Source organism: Hevea brasiliensis, chromosome 4, assembly GCF_030052815.1.
Source record: "Hevea brasiliensis isolate MT/VB/25A 57/8 chromosome 4, ASM3005281v1, whole genome shotgun sequence".
Classification (NCBI taxonomy): domain Eukaryota; kingdom Viridiplantae; phylum Streptophyta; class Magnoliopsida; order Malpighiales; family Euphorbiaceae; genus Hevea; species Hevea brasiliensis.
The window spans coordinates 15,704,143-15,726,186 of NC_079496.1; the positions used below are offsets into that span (position 1 = coordinate 15,704,143).

At 32.1% G+C, this 22,044-nt stretch overlaps 2 protein-coding genes and 1 non-coding gene across 4 annotated transcripts; 1 reads left to right on the forward strand and 2 right to left on the reverse strand.

The window, feature by feature from the left end:
• Nucleotides 1-318: 318 nt before the first annotated feature.
• Nucleotides 319-4,158, reverse strand: LOC131179233 (universal stress protein PHOS32-like). Of its 2 annotated transcripts, XM_058145425.1 has the most exons (3): nt 3,277-4,157; nt 747-795; nt 319-506 (listed from the first exon to the last, which is right to left on the reverse strand). In XM_058145425.1, exons 1-2 carry the CDS (start codon nt 4,049-4,051, stop codon nt 788-790), a joined length of 783 nt encoding a protein of 260 aa, XP_058001408.1. In that variant the 5' UTR covers nt 4,052-4,157; the 3' UTR covers nt 319-506; nt 747-787. The 2 variants fall into 2 exon arrangements, with proteins under 2 accessions (XP_058001408.1, XP_058001407.1); XM_058145424.1 differs by lacking the exons at nt 319-506; nt 747-795 and adding an exon at nt 802-2,634 and having other exon boundaries at nt 3,277-4,158.
• A 275-nt stretch (nt 4,159-4,433) lies between these two features.
• On the forward strand, nt 4,434-4,515 carry TRNAS-AGA (transfer RNA serine (anticodon AGA)). Its single transcript has one exon. It is a non-coding gene; the product is annotated as a tRNA-Ser (tRNA).
• A 1,485-nt stretch (nt 4,516-6,000) lies between these two features.
• On the reverse strand, nt 6,001-8,283 carry LOC131179534 (uncharacterized). The gene is made up of 3 exons (XM_058146411.1): nt 7,611-8,283; nt 6,769-6,963; nt 6,001-6,670 (listed from the first exon to the last, which is right to left on the reverse strand). Exons 1-3 carry the CDS (start codon nt 8,181-8,183, stop codon nt 6,410-6,412), a joined length of 1,029 nt encoding a protein of 342 aa, XP_058002394.1. The 5' UTR covers nt 8,184-8,283; the 3' UTR covers nt 6,001-6,409.
• Nucleotides 8,284-22,044: the final 13,761 nt, after the last annotated feature.

Genomic DNA, 22,044 nt, shown 5'->3' on the forward strand with positions numbered 1-22,044 from the left:
AACATAATTATTAAGAATATAATTACTTTTTATATTTCAATTATGTTAAAATTAATTATTTAATTCCTTCATTTTCAAAATATACATGACTTGATCCTTTACATGGGTTTAAACGACTATCACATGCCATTCCAAAACCCAACACCCAAACAGCAATGGCCTACCTTTATTATTATTATTTGAAAAAAAAAAAAAAGAGGGTAGTAATGGTTGAGCAGATTTGAAAAAACGGCACAAATAAACTCGTAGAGATTCAATCTTCAAGAGAAAAATGTACATAACAATCCAGCAAAAACATGTTTCTAAAGGACTAGCAGATAATCTGAAAACCTTACATTCATTAGCCATACTTATATCACCACAAGTCTCTCTCTATTTTTCATACATGGGAACCGATGACAAGAGAGAAGCAAAAGAAGTATTTCTATTTTGCAGATGGTCCAACAAAACAACGCCATGTCTCTCTTAGCATGCCACACCTAATCTCTGCTGATGCATAATTGGATCTACATGACAATTACAAAATGTTGGCACAATCAATCAGGGAAAAAAATGCATTAGATACAAACAATTTCATGTTTGTGCTGGATGGGTGAGAAAATATCCTTTCCAAAAGCATGAATAGTACAAAGTTATCAAAATGGAAAAGAAAATAACAAGTGGAACACCACTGCACATTCAAATGTGTGGGGAAAAGGATTTTTAAGAACCACCGAAATTGAGATTTTAAGAATCAGCCAGCTTACCTGCTATGAAGAGGAGCTAGCCATGGATTCCAAAGCTCAGTCTATGCACCTGTCAAATAAGAAAATATTGACGTCATTTACCATGCAAATGTATATAAATATGAATGCCAAGCCTTCGCATCGGGTTTTTCATTTTCACGGGACTTAGTTTTGTTTGTCTCTCCTCAGAATCTCTGGTTTTGTTTGCGGGAAAGAGAGTGGTGCAGGCCTCTTAAGATAGGTTTCAAAAAATATTCCAAAAGGAATGCCGAGGCAGCATCTCCGACAAGGATTTGGATTTTGGACAAAATTAGATGCCAATGACCTTATTTTACATAAATAAAAGTTATATTATTTATAAGAGACAAGGCAAAGGGCAAAATAGTATTTGCCTTTCTCGAGTCTGTGCCACATATAGCACACCATCAAACAACAATATTACAATCATGGAGACAAGAACAGTCAACACATCATATGACAGTTTTATCTCCTTTTTACCAGAGTTGACAAGCATGGGGATCACAGTGAACTCAATACGCAACAGTATTAGATAAAAGGGGAATAATAGAGACTGAGCACTTCTAGAGAGATTGCAGGTATACTTTTTTAAATGCATCAATTAACAATAGTTGCAACAGCGGTAAACATACTCTCCAACAAAGCAGTTAGGGAATTACACCACAGATGCCAACTTTAAAAATCAGACAAAAGTGCCAAATAAAACTACCCTTTATCCTACGTCTATCCTACAGCAAGACAAACAAATTTTTAAAAACCCCTAATGAACAAAAAATAAAAAAATGAAATCAATCTCACTGGATCACAATGAACAAGATAAATTTTAGAAGAACTTGTACTACTACCCACCTGACAGCATATTCTATTGCATTTCACATTCCAGTAAAACCACTATTTAATGCTCAGTTAATATAACACACTAACATATGAAATCCTTGAAGATGTTCCACACATTACTTGTTTCAACAAATTGGCCTCACCTTTTATCATCTATGACCTATCCACATAGAATTCCTTCACTAGTTAACCAGCTAGCTGCCTGCCCAGTTAGACAAATATTCCAAGTCTCAAATGCAAATGCCTCATATCACATGCTGATGTTGAATGCGTGTTTAATAACTAAACAGGACCCAGAAACTCTTGATTGACATCATGGTCTAAGTATCAATAGTGATACTCCCAAAAAAAAAAAAAAAAAAAGGAAGAAGAAGAAAAAGAGAAGATGAACGGAATAGAATAAAACTCCCCAATCTGGTTAGATATCCCCCAAGGACACCCCTCTGTTACTCTTAGGAGCAACACCACAGCACCATTAAGAATATTTCAACCAGTAATGACAAAGTGCAAATTTGCTTCTACTCACTTGTATACAAAAGGGTTCAGTTACAGTTCCAAATGCATTGAAAGATAATCAGGTCTGCGACAGTTAAAATTTAATCTATTTGCTGACGTGAAAAGAGAGAAAGGGAGGTGGAAGAAAGAAAACTATTCACAGCAACATAATGTTTATGGTGTGGTAGCTAAGTAACACAGATCTAGTACTCTTATTGTCAGTCGTCAAAAATATAAGATTCATTTCTCTCCATAAGGTTCACTGAACAAATGGGATAACTATGGCATATAAGTAATTAACCACAAAAAAGGAAAAGATGAGGCTCATTTCATGCTCAAGTATTTCACGTTTTACATGATCAAGCCCAGCATAAACCCATACCAAAGACTACCATCCAACGAAGCACTTTGAGTGTTTGTCCAACTTTTCTTGATCAATTTATTCAAACTCCTTTCATTAGTTTTCTATTAGGGCATAAATATGCACTTTCCACCAATTATGAGGAAAAATTTTCCCACTTCTCCATGCAGAATCAATTAACACGACCAACAATGTTACCTATAATAAAAATTAAAAAGATAAGTGTCCTCTCCTAAAGAACTTGTCAATATCCAGTAATTGTTTTGATGGAGAAATAGACAACTCCAACCTCTAAGAAAAGATCTAGGAATGAACAACAATAATATCATGTTTCATCTACATTGCTCTCTTCAAAATTAAAAAAAAAAAAAAAAAAAAAAAATCTACATCGCTCTTAAATGTCATGCCAATACAATTAGACCACCTCGGATAATAATCCTCATTTTAGCATGACGTGTATGTTTTAATAGGGATAACCATGCTCATTACCATAAGCAGAACCTCAAGAAAACCAAGTTTGTTGTGATAATTAGCATAATTATCTAATTATGTCAACTGGATGCACGATTCTTATAATTCATAACAAAGCACTCTCCATCACTTAAGACATTCGTCATCTTCAAAAGCCTTATCAAAACATCCACACACCAATAAGCAATCCAACCATCCAAAAAAAACTGAAAAAATAAAACCTTAAACAATCATGTAACAAACCCAAGTTCAAGCCAAAGAAAGTAGCAAGACTGTCAACCATGATCACAAGGTTTAATGGCGAACCTAGAATATAATGCAAACACAAAATCAAAACCATTAACATTTAACAACGAGCAAAAATCTAACCTTTGCGATTGGCGTCCTCCTCGTCTTCCTCCTCAATAGGGACGTTAACATTAACTACGGCCTCGCCTTCACCATTTCCACCAGCTTCCTTATCATCTGGATATCTAACCACCACCACCGGACACACGCAATGATGCACACAGTAATCACTCACACTACCCAACCTCCCATCGCTTCCTCGTTTGGCTGCTCCAAACCCTCTGCTCCCCATAATCACTGCACTCAACCCTAACCTCTCCACCTCCAAACACAGTCTCTCCTTCATGTCATGGTCCTTTACAATGTGGATCTTATAAGGGATCTGTGCTTCCCTCAGCGGCTTCGCGAGATCCCCCGCTTTGGACGCCGCAAAGGCGTCGAAATCATCCTCGAGCTGCTGCTGTTTTTGGCTATTGTCATTGCCGTGCCCTTCATGAGATGAATTTGAATTGTCTTTATTGAAGTCAGGCTGTGAGGAATAGGTAGGGGTTTGCGTGGGGCTAGGGAGGGGAAGTGGACCCCAGTCAGCACCGAAAAGGACGGAGGTGGGGCTGACATGTAGGAGGATGACAGCATCCCCTGGACGGATATAGTGATGGACAGCCCAGCGGACGGCATAGGCACTCTCGTCGGAAAGGTCGACGGCCACGCCAATCTTGCGGCGAGCGCCGGCGGTGGGGGTAGGGGTAGCGCCGGGATGGTGGGGGTGGGGGTGGCGAGGGGAGGAGGGGTGGTGGATCTTGATGGTGGGGAGTTGAGGGTGGTCAGGATCTACAGGGTTTTGTTGAGGATTCATTGTTTGGAAGGAAAGCTAAGGATGAAGTAAGTGATGATTGCAATTGCAGAGAAATGAAGACAATTTTGGTGGGTAGGACACGAGAGGAAGGTATATTAGACAGAGAAACCTTTGAAAATGATGGGGAATAAATAAAGCTTGGTTTTGTTTTGGGTTGGTCTTGGGCCTAGGCCTGGGCCTTAACTTTGGTGTATTATTAACAGTAATCTTCATACGTAACAAAATTTTTAAACAAGTAAAACGCTTGTTGCGATGCTTTGGGAATTGAAATTCAATAAAACTTTTGGTTTTATTTTGTTTATATTTTATTTTTAATTTTTTAATTTTTTTATTTATGTATAATTGAATCATTAAAGATACTTAAGGTACAAATCCTCTGCGAGTGGACGTGCCGGAGTGGTTATCGGGCATGACTAGAAATCATGTGGGCTCTGCCCGCGCAGGTCCGAATCCTGCCGTTCACGCATTGCAAATTTTTTGCTACTTTATTTTGGTTTATGAAAAGGACGAAGATTAACAAACAGTAACAGAAAAATAAAGGGTTGAACATGAGGAATCTTCGTCTACCCAAAAACTACTTATTAGGGACATACATAAATTAAGTGTTAGTTTAGTAATATAGAACATAACTTTAATAATTTCAGTTATTGTGAGATTTCTGTCAGACTGAGAAATTCTTAAGTGCATTATAATTATGTGAGACCTACATTTTATATTATATAAATAATTCACTTTTCTGTAAGAGATAGGGTATTATTTTTTAGTACACCTCGCATATCTAATAATTAACTTATCAGTCAAGTAGGTCTAAAATAATTTAGGGTATAGGGTATAGTTGAAACTTTGACAGTAACCTCTAGAAGAGCTAGAAGTTCATCACCCATGCAAAGTTACGAAGGGATAGGTAAAGATAGACAAAGGTTGAAGGAGGATTACTGCCAAATATAAAATGACAGGATGCATAGATGGAATAATGAGAGAGAGAGAGAGAGAGATTAATAAAGCTGATAACAAGTAAGACAAGCAGATCTTAGGGGCTGATCGCTGATCAGCAGCCAGCCCACCAATAAAAAAGGAACTTAGAAAATGCTTCCACTTCCACAACCTTATTCTAATCATATACCATTCAGAGACTAACAAAGACAGTCAGTTTCTCTCTGGCCTCTGCAATCTACATATGTGCATAGTTATTGGCTTATTGCAGATAATTAGTTCTAGTTTGTGTCATAGCGTGGTGTAGCCTGCAGGATATATATATATATATATATATATATATACTGAGCTCATCACTAGCTAGCGCTAGCAGCCGCTGATCACTGGCCAGTGTGTCTGTTAAGAAAGAAAAGGTTACATATTTTAACTTGTCTTTAAGGCCTTGCTTTTTATATATCTTTTTCACCTTCTTTAAAGCACCCCTTAAAGGTTTTCTTGACACCCATAAACAGTATACAGAGATGCTGTTATTGTGATTCAGCACTTCAAACATGCAAACTTCTTCTTTAACAGAAATCAGAAATCCCTTTCCCTTTTTATTTCTACCCAAAATTAAGTGAGAGAGAGATTTGCTAGGGTTTTCAGCTTCACACAGCAAAAGCTTAAAAGCTCCTTCTATCATGGAAGTAATTAATAAATATATAATACATCTTACATAAAAATTATTCTTTTTCTTCATATTGCGTTTGCATGTTTTCTAGCAAAAATTAAATTTTCATAGCACTTCTATGTATAAAGACATAAAAAAAAATGTTGGAACTTTGCAATCACAATTTCATGCTGATAGAAGTGATTAATGAATGGAGATTTAGAAGAGTAGGATATAGATCATATAATGCTATAGGATCAAGTTGATTTACAATTAATACGGTTTGAAATGTTTCTAACAATTTAGAACATTTAGGTTCGATACTTGAAAAATGCATTATTAAAAAGGATAATTACGAATCCAAAAATTAAATCCAACAAAAAACAACTTTTTAATATTGTCTTTGCTTAATCAATGCGAAAACATTGATTATGAAAATCAATTAAAGAGGACTATTGTAAAAATATTTAATTTTTTATAATAAAATTACATAATTATTTGCATTATCCTAATAAATGCGGATGAACTGCAGATGAACTTGATCCCACAGCAAGTCTGGAGAAACAATGGTAAGACCATAAAGAAAGCTAAGCAGTTCTGACAATCTTGGAGAGAGAGGGAGAGAGAGAAAGGGTATGTAGTGCACCTCTTTGGTAGGTGTATCAGTTCAAGAACAAATGGAAACGAAAAGGGTTTGGATTCATGAGGTATGGGAATCAAACATACACACAGATATCCAAAAGCACCAAAACCAAAACAGAAGTTACCCTTTGTCTCTAACATGAAAGCTTGAGGGACAAATCAACAGAATTAGAAGCAGCATTAGATGCACTACTGGAACCACTGTAATCAGAAGTCGTAACACATGAAGCTTCACCACCTTCCACTACGGCAACTGACGCTTCTGCAGGAAATTCCATTTCCTTGGAACAAGTGCTGCTTTTACCACTTTTTTCTCCTGGGAAAAACTCATATTCCATGAAAACAGTTCCACCCGTTGTGTTTCCCTTCCTGTGGATTGCCACTAACTCTACACCCTGCAAGACCCACAAACCAAACAAATTAACATTCATCAGGTCTGTGAAAGTCACAAAGAAATTGAAAATTAATTGCTTTGACTATGTATTATATCTACTTCGCTTAGATTGTGATTGGCGTCGAAAGCACTTCTTGCAGCTCTGGCACTAAATCCACCCATTTGATCATTAAGGTCGATCTGATTTTCAAGATTTAATCCTAGAAAATCAGAACCATTGATTGCTGATATCTCTGCAAACTTTTCTCTCCTTCCATTATGATATCCTATATTCTCCCCATTGAATCTCTTCTTCTGCAACAAATGTTGACTTCCATTAGCAATGAATAACAAAATACAACGATAAAATCTATACATACACAAACATTAAAGAGGAAATAATAGACATAACAAGAAATGGTTTAGCTTTTTTTCTTTTTTTTTTTGTGAGAAGGCTGTAGCTTTTATTAGGGATGTGAAAGGAAAAAAAGAAACCCTCAAGGACTGGTCTTGGACGGAAAGCCACCCAAGTGGTTAACTTTGGTTGAAATCTATTCAGAAAGAAGAATAAAAAACATAAAACTCTTATTTTCTTATCCTTTCCCCACTTTCTTGGAAGCCAAACAGAAGCCACTGAACTGTAAAGCATTAAGCAGGCAACAGAGGAATCTGACAGATAAGATTAATTATATCCAAAAAAAAATCACAGAAAAAGAGCAAATAGACGTAATAAGGATTGGAAAAGATATTTAAAAATCTGGAAGAACAAAGATCTCTCAGACTCAATCGAGAATATAACTGTGTATATGGCATAGTTAAGTTTGAGGCTTAACTAACACAAACTCTTGTTTTACCCTTCCCTTTCTCTTTTCATATAGTTATTTCTCAGGAAACAAACAGAAAGACTAATTTTTTTGAATGCTTCCCCAACCCAATGGAAAAAAAAAGCCTCAAAGAAAAACCTTGACGCAGACATCAGAGGGAGTGTGCTCATAATGCTGCATCATCTTTGGCATTGAAGAGAGCTCTTTCGAGGTCTCAAACACAGCGGCAGTAGTCCCAACACGAACCCTCATATCTGGTGCTCCAAAAACGTACGGATTAACCAAAAACTGACCCAAACCAGGACTACCATTCAACTCGGCAATCCCACCATTCTCAATCCGCTTAACCAGCAAACCCTGGTCAAAAGCCAAAAACCTACCACCACTAAACATGGGTACACCATAGCTTACTGAGCCATATTGAATCGGAACACTGTTAATCAGGTCAGGTAAAAGAGAGTTAGCTGGTTGAAGATTACAAGACTCGAGTTGATTAGTTCCTGTCGTCTTCTTCATTTCTTGGCACCTTAGGCGCTCCAGTTGAGCTACGCCCATACCTCTTTGAGGTTGCTTCTTGCGAGCTGGTGGACCTTTGCTGGGCTTACTGCCGCGGTTCCTTGTGGGTTCAGTTTTCGAAGAACCTGATTCAATATGGATTTTGGAGGGTCCTTGGGTTTGCTCCATGAGGAAGAATGGAAGTGGAGCAGCCATTAAAGTCTGGACTGTTTCTTTCGGAGAGAAAGAGACACAGAGAGTTTGTTTTGAAACGGAACTTTAATTTTTCAGATATTGAGAGACAAATGGTGCTTTGTACTCATCTCTCTGTGTCTATATATATATATATATATATATATATATATATATATGTATAGAGAGAGGAGGAGGAGGTTTAGCTAGCAGAAGCACCAATTATGAAGGCTGAAACGCCAAAAGGGCATGGTTCAGTCACTGATGATTTGCTATTTCCAGATATACTATGGACAGTGACATTTGCTGCTCCATCAGGGGAGAGACTCCCTGGAAACAGTAAAAAATATCCTGGAAATAGCTCCTTTGCTTTTCAACACAAAAATGCCGGTAGAATAACCCAATTCTCACATACAGCTCCTGTACTTCACGCCCCATGTTACAGTGAAGTGTGCACCGAAGACTGCAGTGCACGGCCTTAAAAGAGCAAATTTGTTTATCGCATGGACCCAGTGAAACGCGTTAAGATATGAGGCAAGTTAGCCAATTGTACCAGGCACCGTCGGAGGAATAGTGATATAGGGGAATTATCCTGTGGGGAAGATGTGAAAACAAGAAAGCAGGTTTGTATTCAAGCCCAGTGTCAGCTTTGTCCCAAATGGGAAAATTAATAAAATATGATTTTTTTCTTTAATTTTGTGAATTTATCCAGATATTTTGGCCAATGTGAAAAAGGATGGGCAAATAAATTAAAGAAGCTGGTTGATACTGAGACTTTGAATGGTGGAGATGTGATGATGATAAGGTAGTGTTTGGAGATGAAGCATTAAAAAGAATAGGGAGTGTTTTTGGGAATCATAGAGAGTAAGATTTGGTCATGAATATGTGGCTTTGCATGGTATAGCTATGGTTGCAATGATTCCTTCTTCACATTTGGAAACATCGAAAAGCTGAGTCCATGTGGTGCATTCTAACATGGTAATATATATATATATATATATATATATATATATATATATATATATATATATATATATATATATATTCTTTGAACTAATTCAATTTTTATATTTACTTTTTCAAATAAAAAATTATATATTTATTATAAGATTATTTTTACACATTAAAATTAAATCATCTAATTTTTAAATAATTTTTAATGACTGAATACATAAGTTTACTCTTAAACTTAAAAAATAAATAAATAAACTTTCATGACACTTTGAATTTTTAAAATATCTTATGACTCAAATCTTGTAAACGTCTCATGATATATTTCAATTCCTATAAAAGTATAATTAAGATATACTTCAAATCTTAGTCAGTAAATCATCAAATCAGAGTAATTTGTATTTATACTCTTTAATTTGATAACCACAATATATCTTAATTTTACTTTATAAGAGATTTTTTTTTTGGTCAATATTTTATAAAAATTGAGGTGTGTCATAGAATATTTTAAAAATTTAGAGTGTCACGAAATTTTTTTGAATAAGGTTCAAATGTGAAATAGTATATCCAGCTATTTTAAGTGTGTACTCCTCACATAATATTAATAATGTTTATTATTCTATTCGTCATATTTATTATATAACAATACCAAATTTTAAAGTAATAAGAACTTATTAGTGTTTCATTTATTATGCAATGCTTTTTTGCTACATCAAAAAATATTATAATATAAATTTTTTTTATTAATTAGCATTGAGGATTGTAAGTAAAATATATGCAAATCATAAAAAAAAAAGTATAAAAAGTATATTTTTTTTCATGTATTATTTGCTCTAACCTTATTTTAAAAAAAAAACTATAATTTAAAAATTAACCAACTAGTAAAGTGAACAATTCCATTAATTTAAGGAAGAAGTACTTGTAAAAAGGTTTTATTTAGTATACTCAGTGTATGTATAATTTTATTTTTTTTCATTTTAAATATGTAGTTTATTATGTTTGGGTTAAAAGTAGTATTCAAAATTGTGATTAAAAAAATCAATCAAATCTAACTCCACCATAAAAGTTTATTCAAAGAAAGAATGTTTACCTAAATCTTATATATAATTTAAATATTTTATCCCAAATCAATGTGGGACAACACACCTTCTCACGCATAGGCATGAACATCTGGAGTATAAAATTTACAAGCAAATACATCTGTTATGGCCTAACAGTAAAGCTCTGATACCATAATAAATAAAGTAATGATGGAAATGAAAGCACGTATATTTTTTTTTTTTGTATATCTCTTTTCTATGGGTTACGAGTCTATATATACAAGTATAAGTGAGTAAAAAAAACAAAAAAAAGTTAGTAACAGAAATAATGTCTAGATTAAAGACTAAACTAAGACCCATAATATTGGGTCAGTGTACAAATTGATAGCTGTATTCTAACACAAGTAAAGTGTCCTACCAATAGTGACTATTTCAGAATTAGAATCTCTAACCTTGCAGATAGATAAAATTTGTCTGATGATTAATTTCACACCATTGATCCAATCACTAGTTCATCCCATATTTATAAATTTATAAAAAATTCATATTTTTTAAAGTAAGAAAATATTGCATCGGGTATATATATATATATATATATATATATATATATATATATATATATATATCTAAAATTTCCCACTTGTAAAAAGCTAAAGAAGGAATATGTGAAAACTTATGCATGAAGCCAATCACAGAACAGAAAGTTAAACTGCAATCCCTAGAAAGCAATCTTGTGATGGAAATGATCACCATTCAGCAACACATATATAGTTATCATCAACCTCCACAGAATCCTTTCACAGCCACCACCACATGCACTGCCTGCCCCCCGAAACTATCATACAACCATGTATTAACACCATTCATTTGCCCAATTCTAACACCTTTTTCTGACCCTAATTAAGATTGAATGCCAAATTTCGTGTGCCTCATTGCATCATCTCTAGTTGTTAATAATAGTATTAAGATAAGAAGTAGAATGCCCAATAGTGCAATGGTGTGGACCCTACCTCTTAAATTTAAGCTCCAATTCATTTTTTTTTATGAATGTTCGGTGCACTGTATAATTTGTTATGTATTTGTATCTGTATAAATAGAATATATATATATATATATATATATATATATATATATATATATATATATATATATATATAATTGAAGGAAAAATTAGTTTATTTAGAATAAATTATCTATAAGAAATGAATTTAAAATTTTATTTTTTTAAATGAAAAATTTTTAAATTAAAAAAATAAATTATTTTATTCTTTTTAAATATAAGAATTAATAAAAAAATTTAATTGAATTAAATTTTTGTAAAATTTTTCGGGGAATATGTTACTAAGAAAATATTCTCCAAAGGTAGGAACTTTGGTATCTGTGTTAAATAAGTAGAAATCGTTGATAACATGCCAAGTGTAAATCCTTACAAAAATTCAAACTGCATGACTAAACCAACTATTGTTGAAAGCTATGAAGTACGGAAATGGCACTAGGTCACATTTTCTAGTGTTGAAAATGTTTCCCCATCGGAAACAACATGACACGGCTAGGAAACATTTTTGAGCCATTTCCGAAAATATTGAAAATAGAAAATGTGTTTCCAACCATGGAAACGTGTTTCTTTAAAGAAAATTGAAAAAAAAAATTAAGTAGGTTAAAATCACAAATAGATCTCAACAAATTCAGGCCACTTCACATTAACAATCAACATCAACAAAAGAAGAAGAAGAAGAAGAAGAAAAAGAAGAAGAAAGAGGGGAGGAAGAGAGGATCAAACCTTTAACGGCAGTAACAACATCCGTCATCGCAGGTAAGGATCGCATCTCCCTTTCTTTTCTTTGCAATCTCTATCTCTCTTTCTCTTTAATTTGCCCATACATCTCATTTTCTCTCTGATCTACCCTATCCATCCTCTGCTCTGCTCTATCAATCGGTTTTTCTCGCTCTCCTTTCTCATTCCCGATTGCAATTAGGTATTTAGGTTTTATATATGGATTGTTTGATTAATTTATTATTATTATAGTTATCATTTAATTTATTATTTTCCTTTTTTAATTTCTTTGCAAAACAATTTTATCAAGAAACTTCCATTAATTAATCACAATTTTATTCCATTAATTAATCACAAATTTATCACATTTAATGTCAATTTTTTCTCTAAATGTATATTCCATAATTAGATTTTTCTCAAACCAAATTTAAAGAGTTGTCATAAATATATTTTTTTAAAAAAAGGAAGATAAAAAAATTCCTCTCAAACTCACTAAAAATTTTCAAGATTTGCCAAATTTTTGCAATCAAAGTTTTAAGGGAAATCAAGGACAAATGTAAATATATTTTTAAAGTTAATTTTAAAATTATAAAATTTCAAGTTTAAATTCTAATTAATGATAAATAAAAAAAATTCCAACATTCAAAATTTGTATTTTCTATTAATATATTATATATTTTTAATAATTTATATATAATTTGTTTAATTCAATTTGTTTTATGTATCGTTATATTATATATTAAAATTTTTTTGTTTAATTCAATTTATTTTATGTATTGTTATATTATATATTAAAATTGTTCATAATAATTTTTATAGTCAATTTATTCAATTCTATTATTTAATTCTTTAATCTTTTAATATATAATTTACATTGTGCTTTAATCTTTAGTATATAATTTGTTTGAATAATTTGCAAATTTTATGAAATTGCATTTTCTTTTTGTTTTTTTGATAGGAAAATATTTAAATGGATTCTTCGAATTCTAATTCTACTTAAGCTAATAACATTAGTGCCACTTCTTCAAAAACTAGGGAGGAAGAATTTAATCCTTTGTGAAGATATGAGACTAAACTTGAGAAAACTAGAGAAGGAGGGGGCAATTGTAAATGGATATATAATTTTTGTGGATAACAAAAGTAAGAGACTTATACTAGAGTGAGGGCTCATTTAATTATTGAAAATCACTGGAAAAGGGATTGGTGTGTGTAAAAAAGTAAGGAATGATAGTATTTCTGAAATGAGGAAACAGAAGGATGAGGCAACAAACAGAATTACCAATTAACAATCTAGACAAGTTCCTTTGCTTACTAGTATAACTTTTATTCCTTCATTGAATATAACTGAACGAAGTATTTTAACAACTTTAAAGAAAAGAAGAGTTAATGATTCTCCTCTTAGTAGAGTTTTTGACTTACAAACTAGAGCTCAATTAGATGCAGAGATTGCTAGAATGTTCTACACTGTGGTCTACCTTTTAATTTTGCTAGAAACCCTTATTATGTGAGTTCTTATTCCTTTGCCTGCTAATCATGCTTTGGTTGATTATGTGCCACTTGGTTATAACAAATTAAGAACCACATTACTTTAGCAAGAAAAAAAAATGTAGAGAAGTTGCTTGAATCAATTAAAAGCACTTGGTTAGAAAAAAGTGTTAGTATTATGAGTGATGGATGGAGTGATCCCCAGAGGAGGCTTTTGATTAATTTTATGGTTGTTTCTGAGTCTGGCCCCATGTTTATAAAATCTGTAGATTGTTCTAGTGAAGTGAAAGATAAGCAATTTATTGTTAATTTGCTAAAGGAAGTAATTGATGAAGTGGGTCATCAAAAAGTAGTACAAGTTATTACTGATAATGCTTCGAATTATAAGAGTACTGGAGAAATCATTGGGGAATATTTTCACATATTTATTGGACTCCTTGTGTTGTACACACTCTTAATTTTGCTTTGAAGAATATACGTGCGGTAAAAAATTTAGAAACTAATCAAGAAACTTATGATATGTGTCATTGGATCACTGAAATCCATGAGGATGCTTTGCAAATCAAGAATTTTATAATGAATCATTTCATGAGGCTTGCAATTTACAATCGGTTTAGCCCTTTGAAATTGCTTTTCATTTGCTGACACTCATTTTGCTTTTATTGTTGTGATGCTTAAAATATTTAAACTCATAGGCATGCTTTAGAAGCAATAATTATGAGTGATTAATGAGCACAATACCAAGAAGATGACCAAGGCAAAGCTAGATTTGTTTGTAATAAAGTGGTGAATGAGGATTAGTGGAAAAAGGTTAATTACATCTTTGCTTTTACTCGTCCATTTATGACATGATTTGAGTTTGTGACACATACAAACCATGCCTTCATTTGGTTTATGAGTTGTGGGATTCTATAATTGAAAAGGTGATGAATGTTATTTTTAATCATGAAGGAAAGTAAGCAGATGGGTTTTTTTCCTTTCTATTATGTCGTTCATCGAATTCTTATTGATCATTGGGCAAAGAGCAACACTCCCTTTCAATGTTTGGCTCATTTATTAAATTCAAGGTAAATTTCTAAGTTACATACTTATCTTCTTGCTATAAATTTTTTTTATTTCCTAAATTTATTTTCTTTTTTTTTGAAGATTTTACAGTGAAAATGGCTTTAAAAGGGAGAATGTAGAGTGCCTCCTTATATGAATGAAGAAGTATCAATTGAAAGAATTAAATGCTTTAAAAGGATTTTTTCTAATGAAGATGAGCGAATCCGAGCTAATGATGAATTTGCAAATTTTTCTTTGAAAAGTGGGCCTTTTGTAAATCTTGATTCTATTGGAAGTATCTATGCTACAGATCTTAAGAAGTGGTGGGCATGTTTTGGTTCCAATGTACATTCACTTCAAAGGTTGGCTTTTAAAGTGCTTGGACAACCTACTTCCCCCTCTTATTGTGAAAAAAATTGGAGTACTTGTTCCTTCATTCATTCATGTAGAAGAAATAAATTAACTCCAAAATATGCAGAAGACTTGATTTTTATTCATAATAATCTTCATCTTTTGTCGAGAAACTCCTCTCAATATTATGATGAGAAGACAAAATTATGTGATGTTGGTGGTAATCAATTTGAGAGTATGGAAAATGCGGGAGTTCTTGAATTTGCTAACTTTTCATTGCATGAACTAGGGTTAGAATCTATTTTTTTTATGAAAATTAACTACAATTATAAAGAAGGAGAAAGACAGTGAAATAGAAGAAATGTCATAAATTTTATAATCTTTTCTTTTTTAAACATTTGAATGTGTTGTAGTTTATATTTTTCCTTATAAATATAAAACTTCTAAATATGTATCTTTACAATTAAATTTGAATATTGATTTGTAATTTATTTATTATTGAACATCTTTCATTATTTTGATATATATATATATATATATATATATATATGTGTGTGTGTGTATGTGTGTGTGTCTTTAAATTTTTTATATTGTATATTTTCTCCACGTTTTTGTTTTTTGTATTTTTTAAAATGCTGTTTTTTCATATTTATTTTTATATTTTTTCGTGTCTGCACTTTTATTTCCGTACTACATAGGTTGAAACATGCTTCTATAAGAAAGATATTAATAATAAAATTATTTTTTCAAAACATTTAAAAGAAAAATTTAATGATATCTAAAAAATATTTAAAATAATTAAATCATTTTTAATAATATTTAAAAAATTATTTTTTTCAAAATAATTTTTTTTTATCTCTCAATTCAGTATTTTTTTTAATCTCAATTCAGTAATTTGTATATCACCGTACAAACCAATGTACTATTAGTAGGGTGTACGGACTCCGCGGTCCTCCGAACTCAATATAGCCAATCATTTCTGGCCACGTAAGACTCTGGGCTTTTGAGTTTTGATGAAGCCCACAGACCAATGACCAATACATCGATGGTTTGGCTTTGTGGTCCCAGGGACATATGAACATTGCCTCACTAGAATTGTGCGGTCCAATTCGGTTTGAAATTTAATTAAAAATTAAAATTAAATTAAAATTTTAGTAAAATTTTAATTTAATTTTTTATTATTTTAATTTAAATTCAAAATGATTCTTTAATTTCAATTCAGTTTGGTATAATTCCAATTCAATTATTAATTTTTAAAATATTTTATGTATTTATTTCTTTAAAATATTATATTTAAATTTTAAATTAAATTATTAATATATAAAACATCATACAATATATATTTAAACTATTTATAAATTATATAATCTCTAACTATAAAGTGTATATATAATTAGAAATTAAATATATTAATTAATATAATAATATAAGTATATTATATAATTTATATTTTAATTATTTATTAATTATATAATATTTAAAAATAAAATTTAAATATAATTATTAATTAACACATATATAGCATACTAGTATATTTATAATTAAAAATTATAAAGTTATTTAATATATTTATAATTAAAATTATTAAAAAAATATAAAATAAAATATTATATTATATTTAATTTATAATTAAATATTCACATATAAATATATATAATTATATTAAAAAAATATAATATATTTAAAAAAAATATATACGAATAAATTTAATTTTGAGTTTGATTTTTAATAAAAATTAAAATTAAATTAAAATATTAAAATAATTTTGATATAATAAAATTTTTATTGATTTGATATGATTTTTCGATTTGGAATTCTTAAGGACTGTGCATAGATATAGGCCCCACAAACCTGAGGGGTTTCTTGTGTAGGTGGCGGGGGTAGATATGCACAAGGTTATAGTTTGGTAGTACCAATACTTGAGTAGAGAGCGTGGGAAGGGAAGACTGAAGACAAGAGGCGGCTGGGAAGGGGAGAGAGAGTAGGCACCTGTGAGGAGACACGTGTAAGAATTGCGGGGGATAGCCAGACATGGTGGATTCTTGGGTTCTGGATGCAGATTGTGCCCTGCATGGAACGCATTGGGATTTCGGGATTACCATCGTGTGCTAGAATTATAATTATGGGATTATAGGAACATTATTTGTAATGTTTCGAGTACATACTAGAATTTTTCAATACAGTTAAACTCTTTTTTCTGTGAAACTTTTCACACTCGCAATTTCACAATTCACACCCTGTCATTTGGCAATTTCAAGCTTCAATATGTAAATTATAAATGAAACCCATTTCAATTAATGGGTAGGTGTATTTTGTTGACTGAGAATTGAGAAAGAGGAAGAGGGTTATGTTATATAAACGAGAAAGTGAAATGAGGTAGCTGGTAAGCATTGTTGTTTTGCATTGGTTTCCTGGAGGTTGCCACAAGGGAACCTGAAGTTAAGTAACTGTTAGTTTTGGCTTTATACAACTTGTGAAAGATCTAACTATTTTTGGACAAGATAGCCAAAGATCCTATCACATCTCTCCATCCCCAAAATAAAAATTCACAAATAAGGACCACACAGATACATGTAATTATTTAGATCTCAATCTGAACTGAGATTTGCTCTCTTTTTATCCTCTTTGCCTTCTGTTGCCATTTTTGCCCTTGCCCATCAACCCCACATAGACCATCTTGTCCCAAAACTTAGTCCTAAAAAGAACTCCATATGACACAGCCAGTCAGGGCAACATGTCTTGCAGAAAGATCTGTTTCTGAAAGGACAAAATCAATGGGCATGCAAATGTTTTGGGGGAATAAATCACGGCCGTCCAAAGATGACAAATCTGTGCATCAAATATTCGGGTTTCTCTAGCATTTATGTACAGTTTTTTGTATTTGATGCATGAAGAGGTCGTTTTCATCTGTTAGTTGTATTGGGGACTGCAAAAGAAAAAGGGAAAAGTACAAAATAAGGACTCAGACATCAAAGCAAATTATGTCTCTGAGATGTGTATAGGTAACAGACAAAGGACACTTTCAATATGAAAATAATGAGCCACTTCCCTTGAGGCTAATTGATCTGTTCTTAAGTATATGATCCTTGTTTTCCATGCAGAGAAAGTGCAAAACCCAAGTGATGCCTCCTTCCTAGCTTTGAAAGGAACATCAGAAGCACTTGGCTTCTGCCTGAAATCTTGTACATGTGTGTGATCTCGCACAATTATGGAGCAGGTCAATATTTTTGTGTTTTTTTTTTAACTGAATATATTTTTGTGTTTAAAGCATAGCATTTGTGAATTGATAATTATTCAAAACAAAGAAAAATAAGCCGAGATATTCAAGATACCAACCTTGTTAAATTTGCATTGATATTTTGAGACAAGCATACAGGACTAGCAATTCAGTAATATTGGGAATTTGAGGTGAATGCACAGTACTTCTCCAAATTTGCCAAGATAAACTATTGCAGTTTCAGTAAACCATCAAGACCATGTATGATGACAATCTCCTCTACATAAGCATGGCTGCACACATATACAAAACAAGACTGCCATTTTGGCCCACTGGCTGCTTTATGGTAGCAGAACATGCGAATGGCACAACTGATAAACCATAAATTTAACTAGTCTAACCTTCGCTCAACTGTTTCCTATAGGCAGTAAGTGGATTAACTCAAACAAATGGCCCATGGCAACTTGCTACCATTGATGAACCTCCTTCCATCCATATTAAAGACCAATGAAATGACAACACAAGACTCTCAATATGAAAATAAAATAAAATAAAATAAAAATTAAGAGATTACTAATTATTTACACGAAAGAACTCCATCATACCTTAATCTTCCTCTCATCACTGCATAAGGGTACAAATCATTGGCATATACACGTTTCACTATGTTTGCAGCAGATAAAGCTATCAGACCAACAACAGAAAAAACATCGCCTATCAATTGAAAAAGATTATAAAAAGAAACAAGTCAGCACATTGATAGAGCCACTGCCCAATAACTGGCATGGCTTTGGAGAATAACCACAAAAAGGTGCATGTTTCAAATGATAATGTTGTTATTTGTAATGGGGGGTGGGGGCATGGGGGATTAATCTATTGATCAAATATGACAATCCATAAACTCACAGCTCCAGGTAAACGCAGGGGTGTATCCCTAGGGAGGGCCTGGCCACCCCCTCCCCTCCCCTCCCCATTTATATATATATATATATATATATATAATTCACAGCTCCAGGTAAACGCAGGGGTGTATCCCTAGGGAGGGCCTGGCCACCCCCTCCCCTCCCCATTTATATATATATATATATATATGTTCAGATATAAGGTAACTATAATATATTGACAATAATAATAATAATTCTTTTTATATCATGATTTATTATTGTTTTTTTATAGTAGATATCATTATTTGTTTATTAACAAAATTGAAGATGAATTCCCTCTTTATTGCTTGCTACTCAACTCAACTCAACTCAACTCAACTCAGCCTTTATTCCAAGAATTTGAGGTCGGCTATATGGATTCTCTTTCTCCATTCTAAACGATCGGTAATATGTAATGCTTTTAGGTCATGTTGTACTACTCTTCTCCAAGTCAGTTTAGGTCAACCTCTTCTTTTCTTTCTATCCTCTAACCTAATGTGTTTTACTTGTCTAACTGGAACCTCTGTATGTGTTGCACTCATTTCATATAGGCATTTTAAGATAGTTTTGCATCCATTTTGCTCTTATATTTTAGTATATTTTATGTTTTTAACTTTATTTTAGCTTATTTGTTAACTTTAGTTACTTTATATTTGATTTTTATAATTTTGTTATTTTTAATAGGTTTTTGGAGCAAATTGAGGGTCCATGAGTGTATTAGAAAGTGATTTGAAGAAATTTAGAATTTCTTAAGCATGGAAGAAAGTTCAAGAAATCAAACCTTAAAAGATCAAGTTAGCCAAAATTTACTTGAGACTTTGCTTACGATGCTGCTCAAAGTATGTCATATTGCTTAACCTTAAGTTTGGGCAAGCCGCAAGTCAAGCACAACTTAAATCCTATACATTCAAGCTTTCATCTCAAAACCTGTCGAGAATTGCTTAAGATCCTGCTTAGGGTAAGCAGCAGTGCTTAAGGTGCAACACAGGTCAAGCTGGAAGTCAAGCATGAGCAGAAAAACTCATTTTATTTCAAATTTGCTGAGATTTGCTGAAGGTCTGCTTAACCTTAAGCAGACAGTGCAACCACAGGCCGAAAGTTACTGAAGAAGCAATACCCTAAGCAGACTGTCCATAACGTGGATAACTCTGCTGACATTGATATTTTTACACCTCATTTCCTATATACTCCTTGGCTTTTATCTATTTTTAGGGCAACTTTTGGGACCATATAAAAGCATAATTTTCTAGTTTTTGCCACAATAAGAAACAGGAGGAAAGAATAAGAAACAAAAAAAAAAAGGGAAGAGGACGTCATAAATTTTGCAAAAGAAGAGCTGTTACAGCCATATCTGGAAGCTCCAAGACTCAGAGTTTTTGGTCCCTCTACCTGAATTTTTCTATTTTTAGTCCCCTTATCATGTTTTTGTTTACTTTTCCATCAATTTTACTTGTAAATACCAACTTGAGTGAGTAAACTTTTTGGATTTCAGAGTTAAGAAATATATTTTAGATTAATTTGTGGATTTAGACTAGTTATTTCCATATTTTATATAAATATGAGTTTTGATTCTTTCCTTGTGTACTTGATTTACTTACCTAATATTGGTACCCATTGGGTATTATGTTAATCTTTGATTGAAGGACCGAAAGGTGAAGATCATTGATAGATAATCAAGGATTGAAACTTAAAATTACCTAGATTTAGAAATAGACTAGGGTTTTAAGAGGAATTAATGATTGGTTACAAAACTTAATGGGTTTTAAAGTAATCAAATATCATACGAAAGTAGATTTAGTTATTTTAGAATACACTTTGGTTTACTTGAAAAAGATATCAAAGGAACTTAGAATCAATCACCTTCAAACTCTATTTTCCTTTAAAATTTGAATACCCAAGACAAATCCCAATTAATTTATGCATAAACCCCAAACTCTGGAATTATTTTTTATCATAATTAGACTTTTATTCAAATTACACATTATTAATTTAGTTAAATTCCATTTAGATTTAGAATTTATTTGCTTGCTCTTTACTCATTTTAATTAGATTCATCGATTTACTTTGCTTATTTACATTTACCATTTCTTCATCAATCATTAGCCCAAATAATCACTTCATTCATAGTTTGGTACTTAAACAGTAAATTCTCGTAGGAGCGATACTTGACTTATCACTCTATTACTTGATATGACCCGTATACTTGCGGATTCGCACATTAGTATGTCTACGCTTCACATGACCAAACTACCTCAATCTTTGTCATACCTTACCCCTCTGTAAGGTATAACATGATCCTGTAGTATATTTAATGAATTACCGACTTCGTCTACTGATAACCCATTAAATACACTACAAGAGATTTTAAAACTAATTTTTGCCCTTCTTGAAGGTGGCGAGCATTTTTTGTAGGAATTAAAAAATTTTAACTGAAGTTTAAAAACTAAGTAAAATGTTTGACAAATTCTATTTTCTGCAATTTTTGTAAAAATTTTGGCAGAGTTCCGACTGTAATTGAGAAAAACAAAAAATTTTGACCTGTAGAAAACACTTCCAAATAGTGCACTTCATCAAATCTCAACCACCAATAACTCAATTCAACACAAATCAACTCAATCTCCACAATTCATAGTATTTCAAAACAATTAAATAAACCCATTCACATGGAATTTAAAATATTTAATTTACATTCATAATTTAATTTACAGATATAAAATCTCAAAAATAATATTATTACACATTGACTGTACAACTACTCAGTCTACATTAATAAATATGATACTAAGCTATTTATATCAAAATAATTACAAGGGTATAAATAAATACCCATATAAAAATCTCGGTGTAGTCCTCGACTAATCAGCAGCTCACTCTGCTGTTTTTTCCTTTCCTCTATCTGCGACAGCAAAAGAAACTATCTCTAAGTATAATTTACTCAGTGGTGCACAATAAAAATTTAAAATGCTTACTATAAAACATTCATTGATAAATCACAATTCAAATATTTCACAATCTCATTTCATAATTTTCAAAGCTTAATTTAATATAATTTTGGTCAAATAATTTAGTAATACAGTGTTGCTAATCCATACACAACTTA

Excerpts from the sequence above, each read along its gene's own strand:
- LOC131179233 (XM_058145424.1), bottom strand. The coding sequence starts at position 4,051 with ATGAATCCTCAACAAAACCCTGTAGATCCTGACCACCCTCAACTCCCC. Across the intron at positions 2,635-3,276 it reads GGAGGACGCCAATCGCAAAG|GTAACATTGTTGGTCGTGTT; the intron begins GTTAGATTTTTG and ends TTTTTATTATAG.
- LOC131179534 (XM_058146411.1), bottom strand. The coding sequence starts at position 8,183 with ATGGCTGCTCCACTTCCATTCTTCCTCATGGAGCAAACCCAAGGACCC. Across the intron at positions 6,964-7,610 it reads CCTCTGATGTCTGCGTCAAG|AAGAAGAGATTCAATGGGGA; the intron begins GTTTTTCTTTGA and ends CATTTGTTGCAG. Across the intron at positions 6,671-6,768 it reads CCAATCACAATCTAAGCGAA|GGTGTAGAGTTAGTGGCAAT; the intron begins GTAGATATAATA and ends TGGGTCTTGCAG.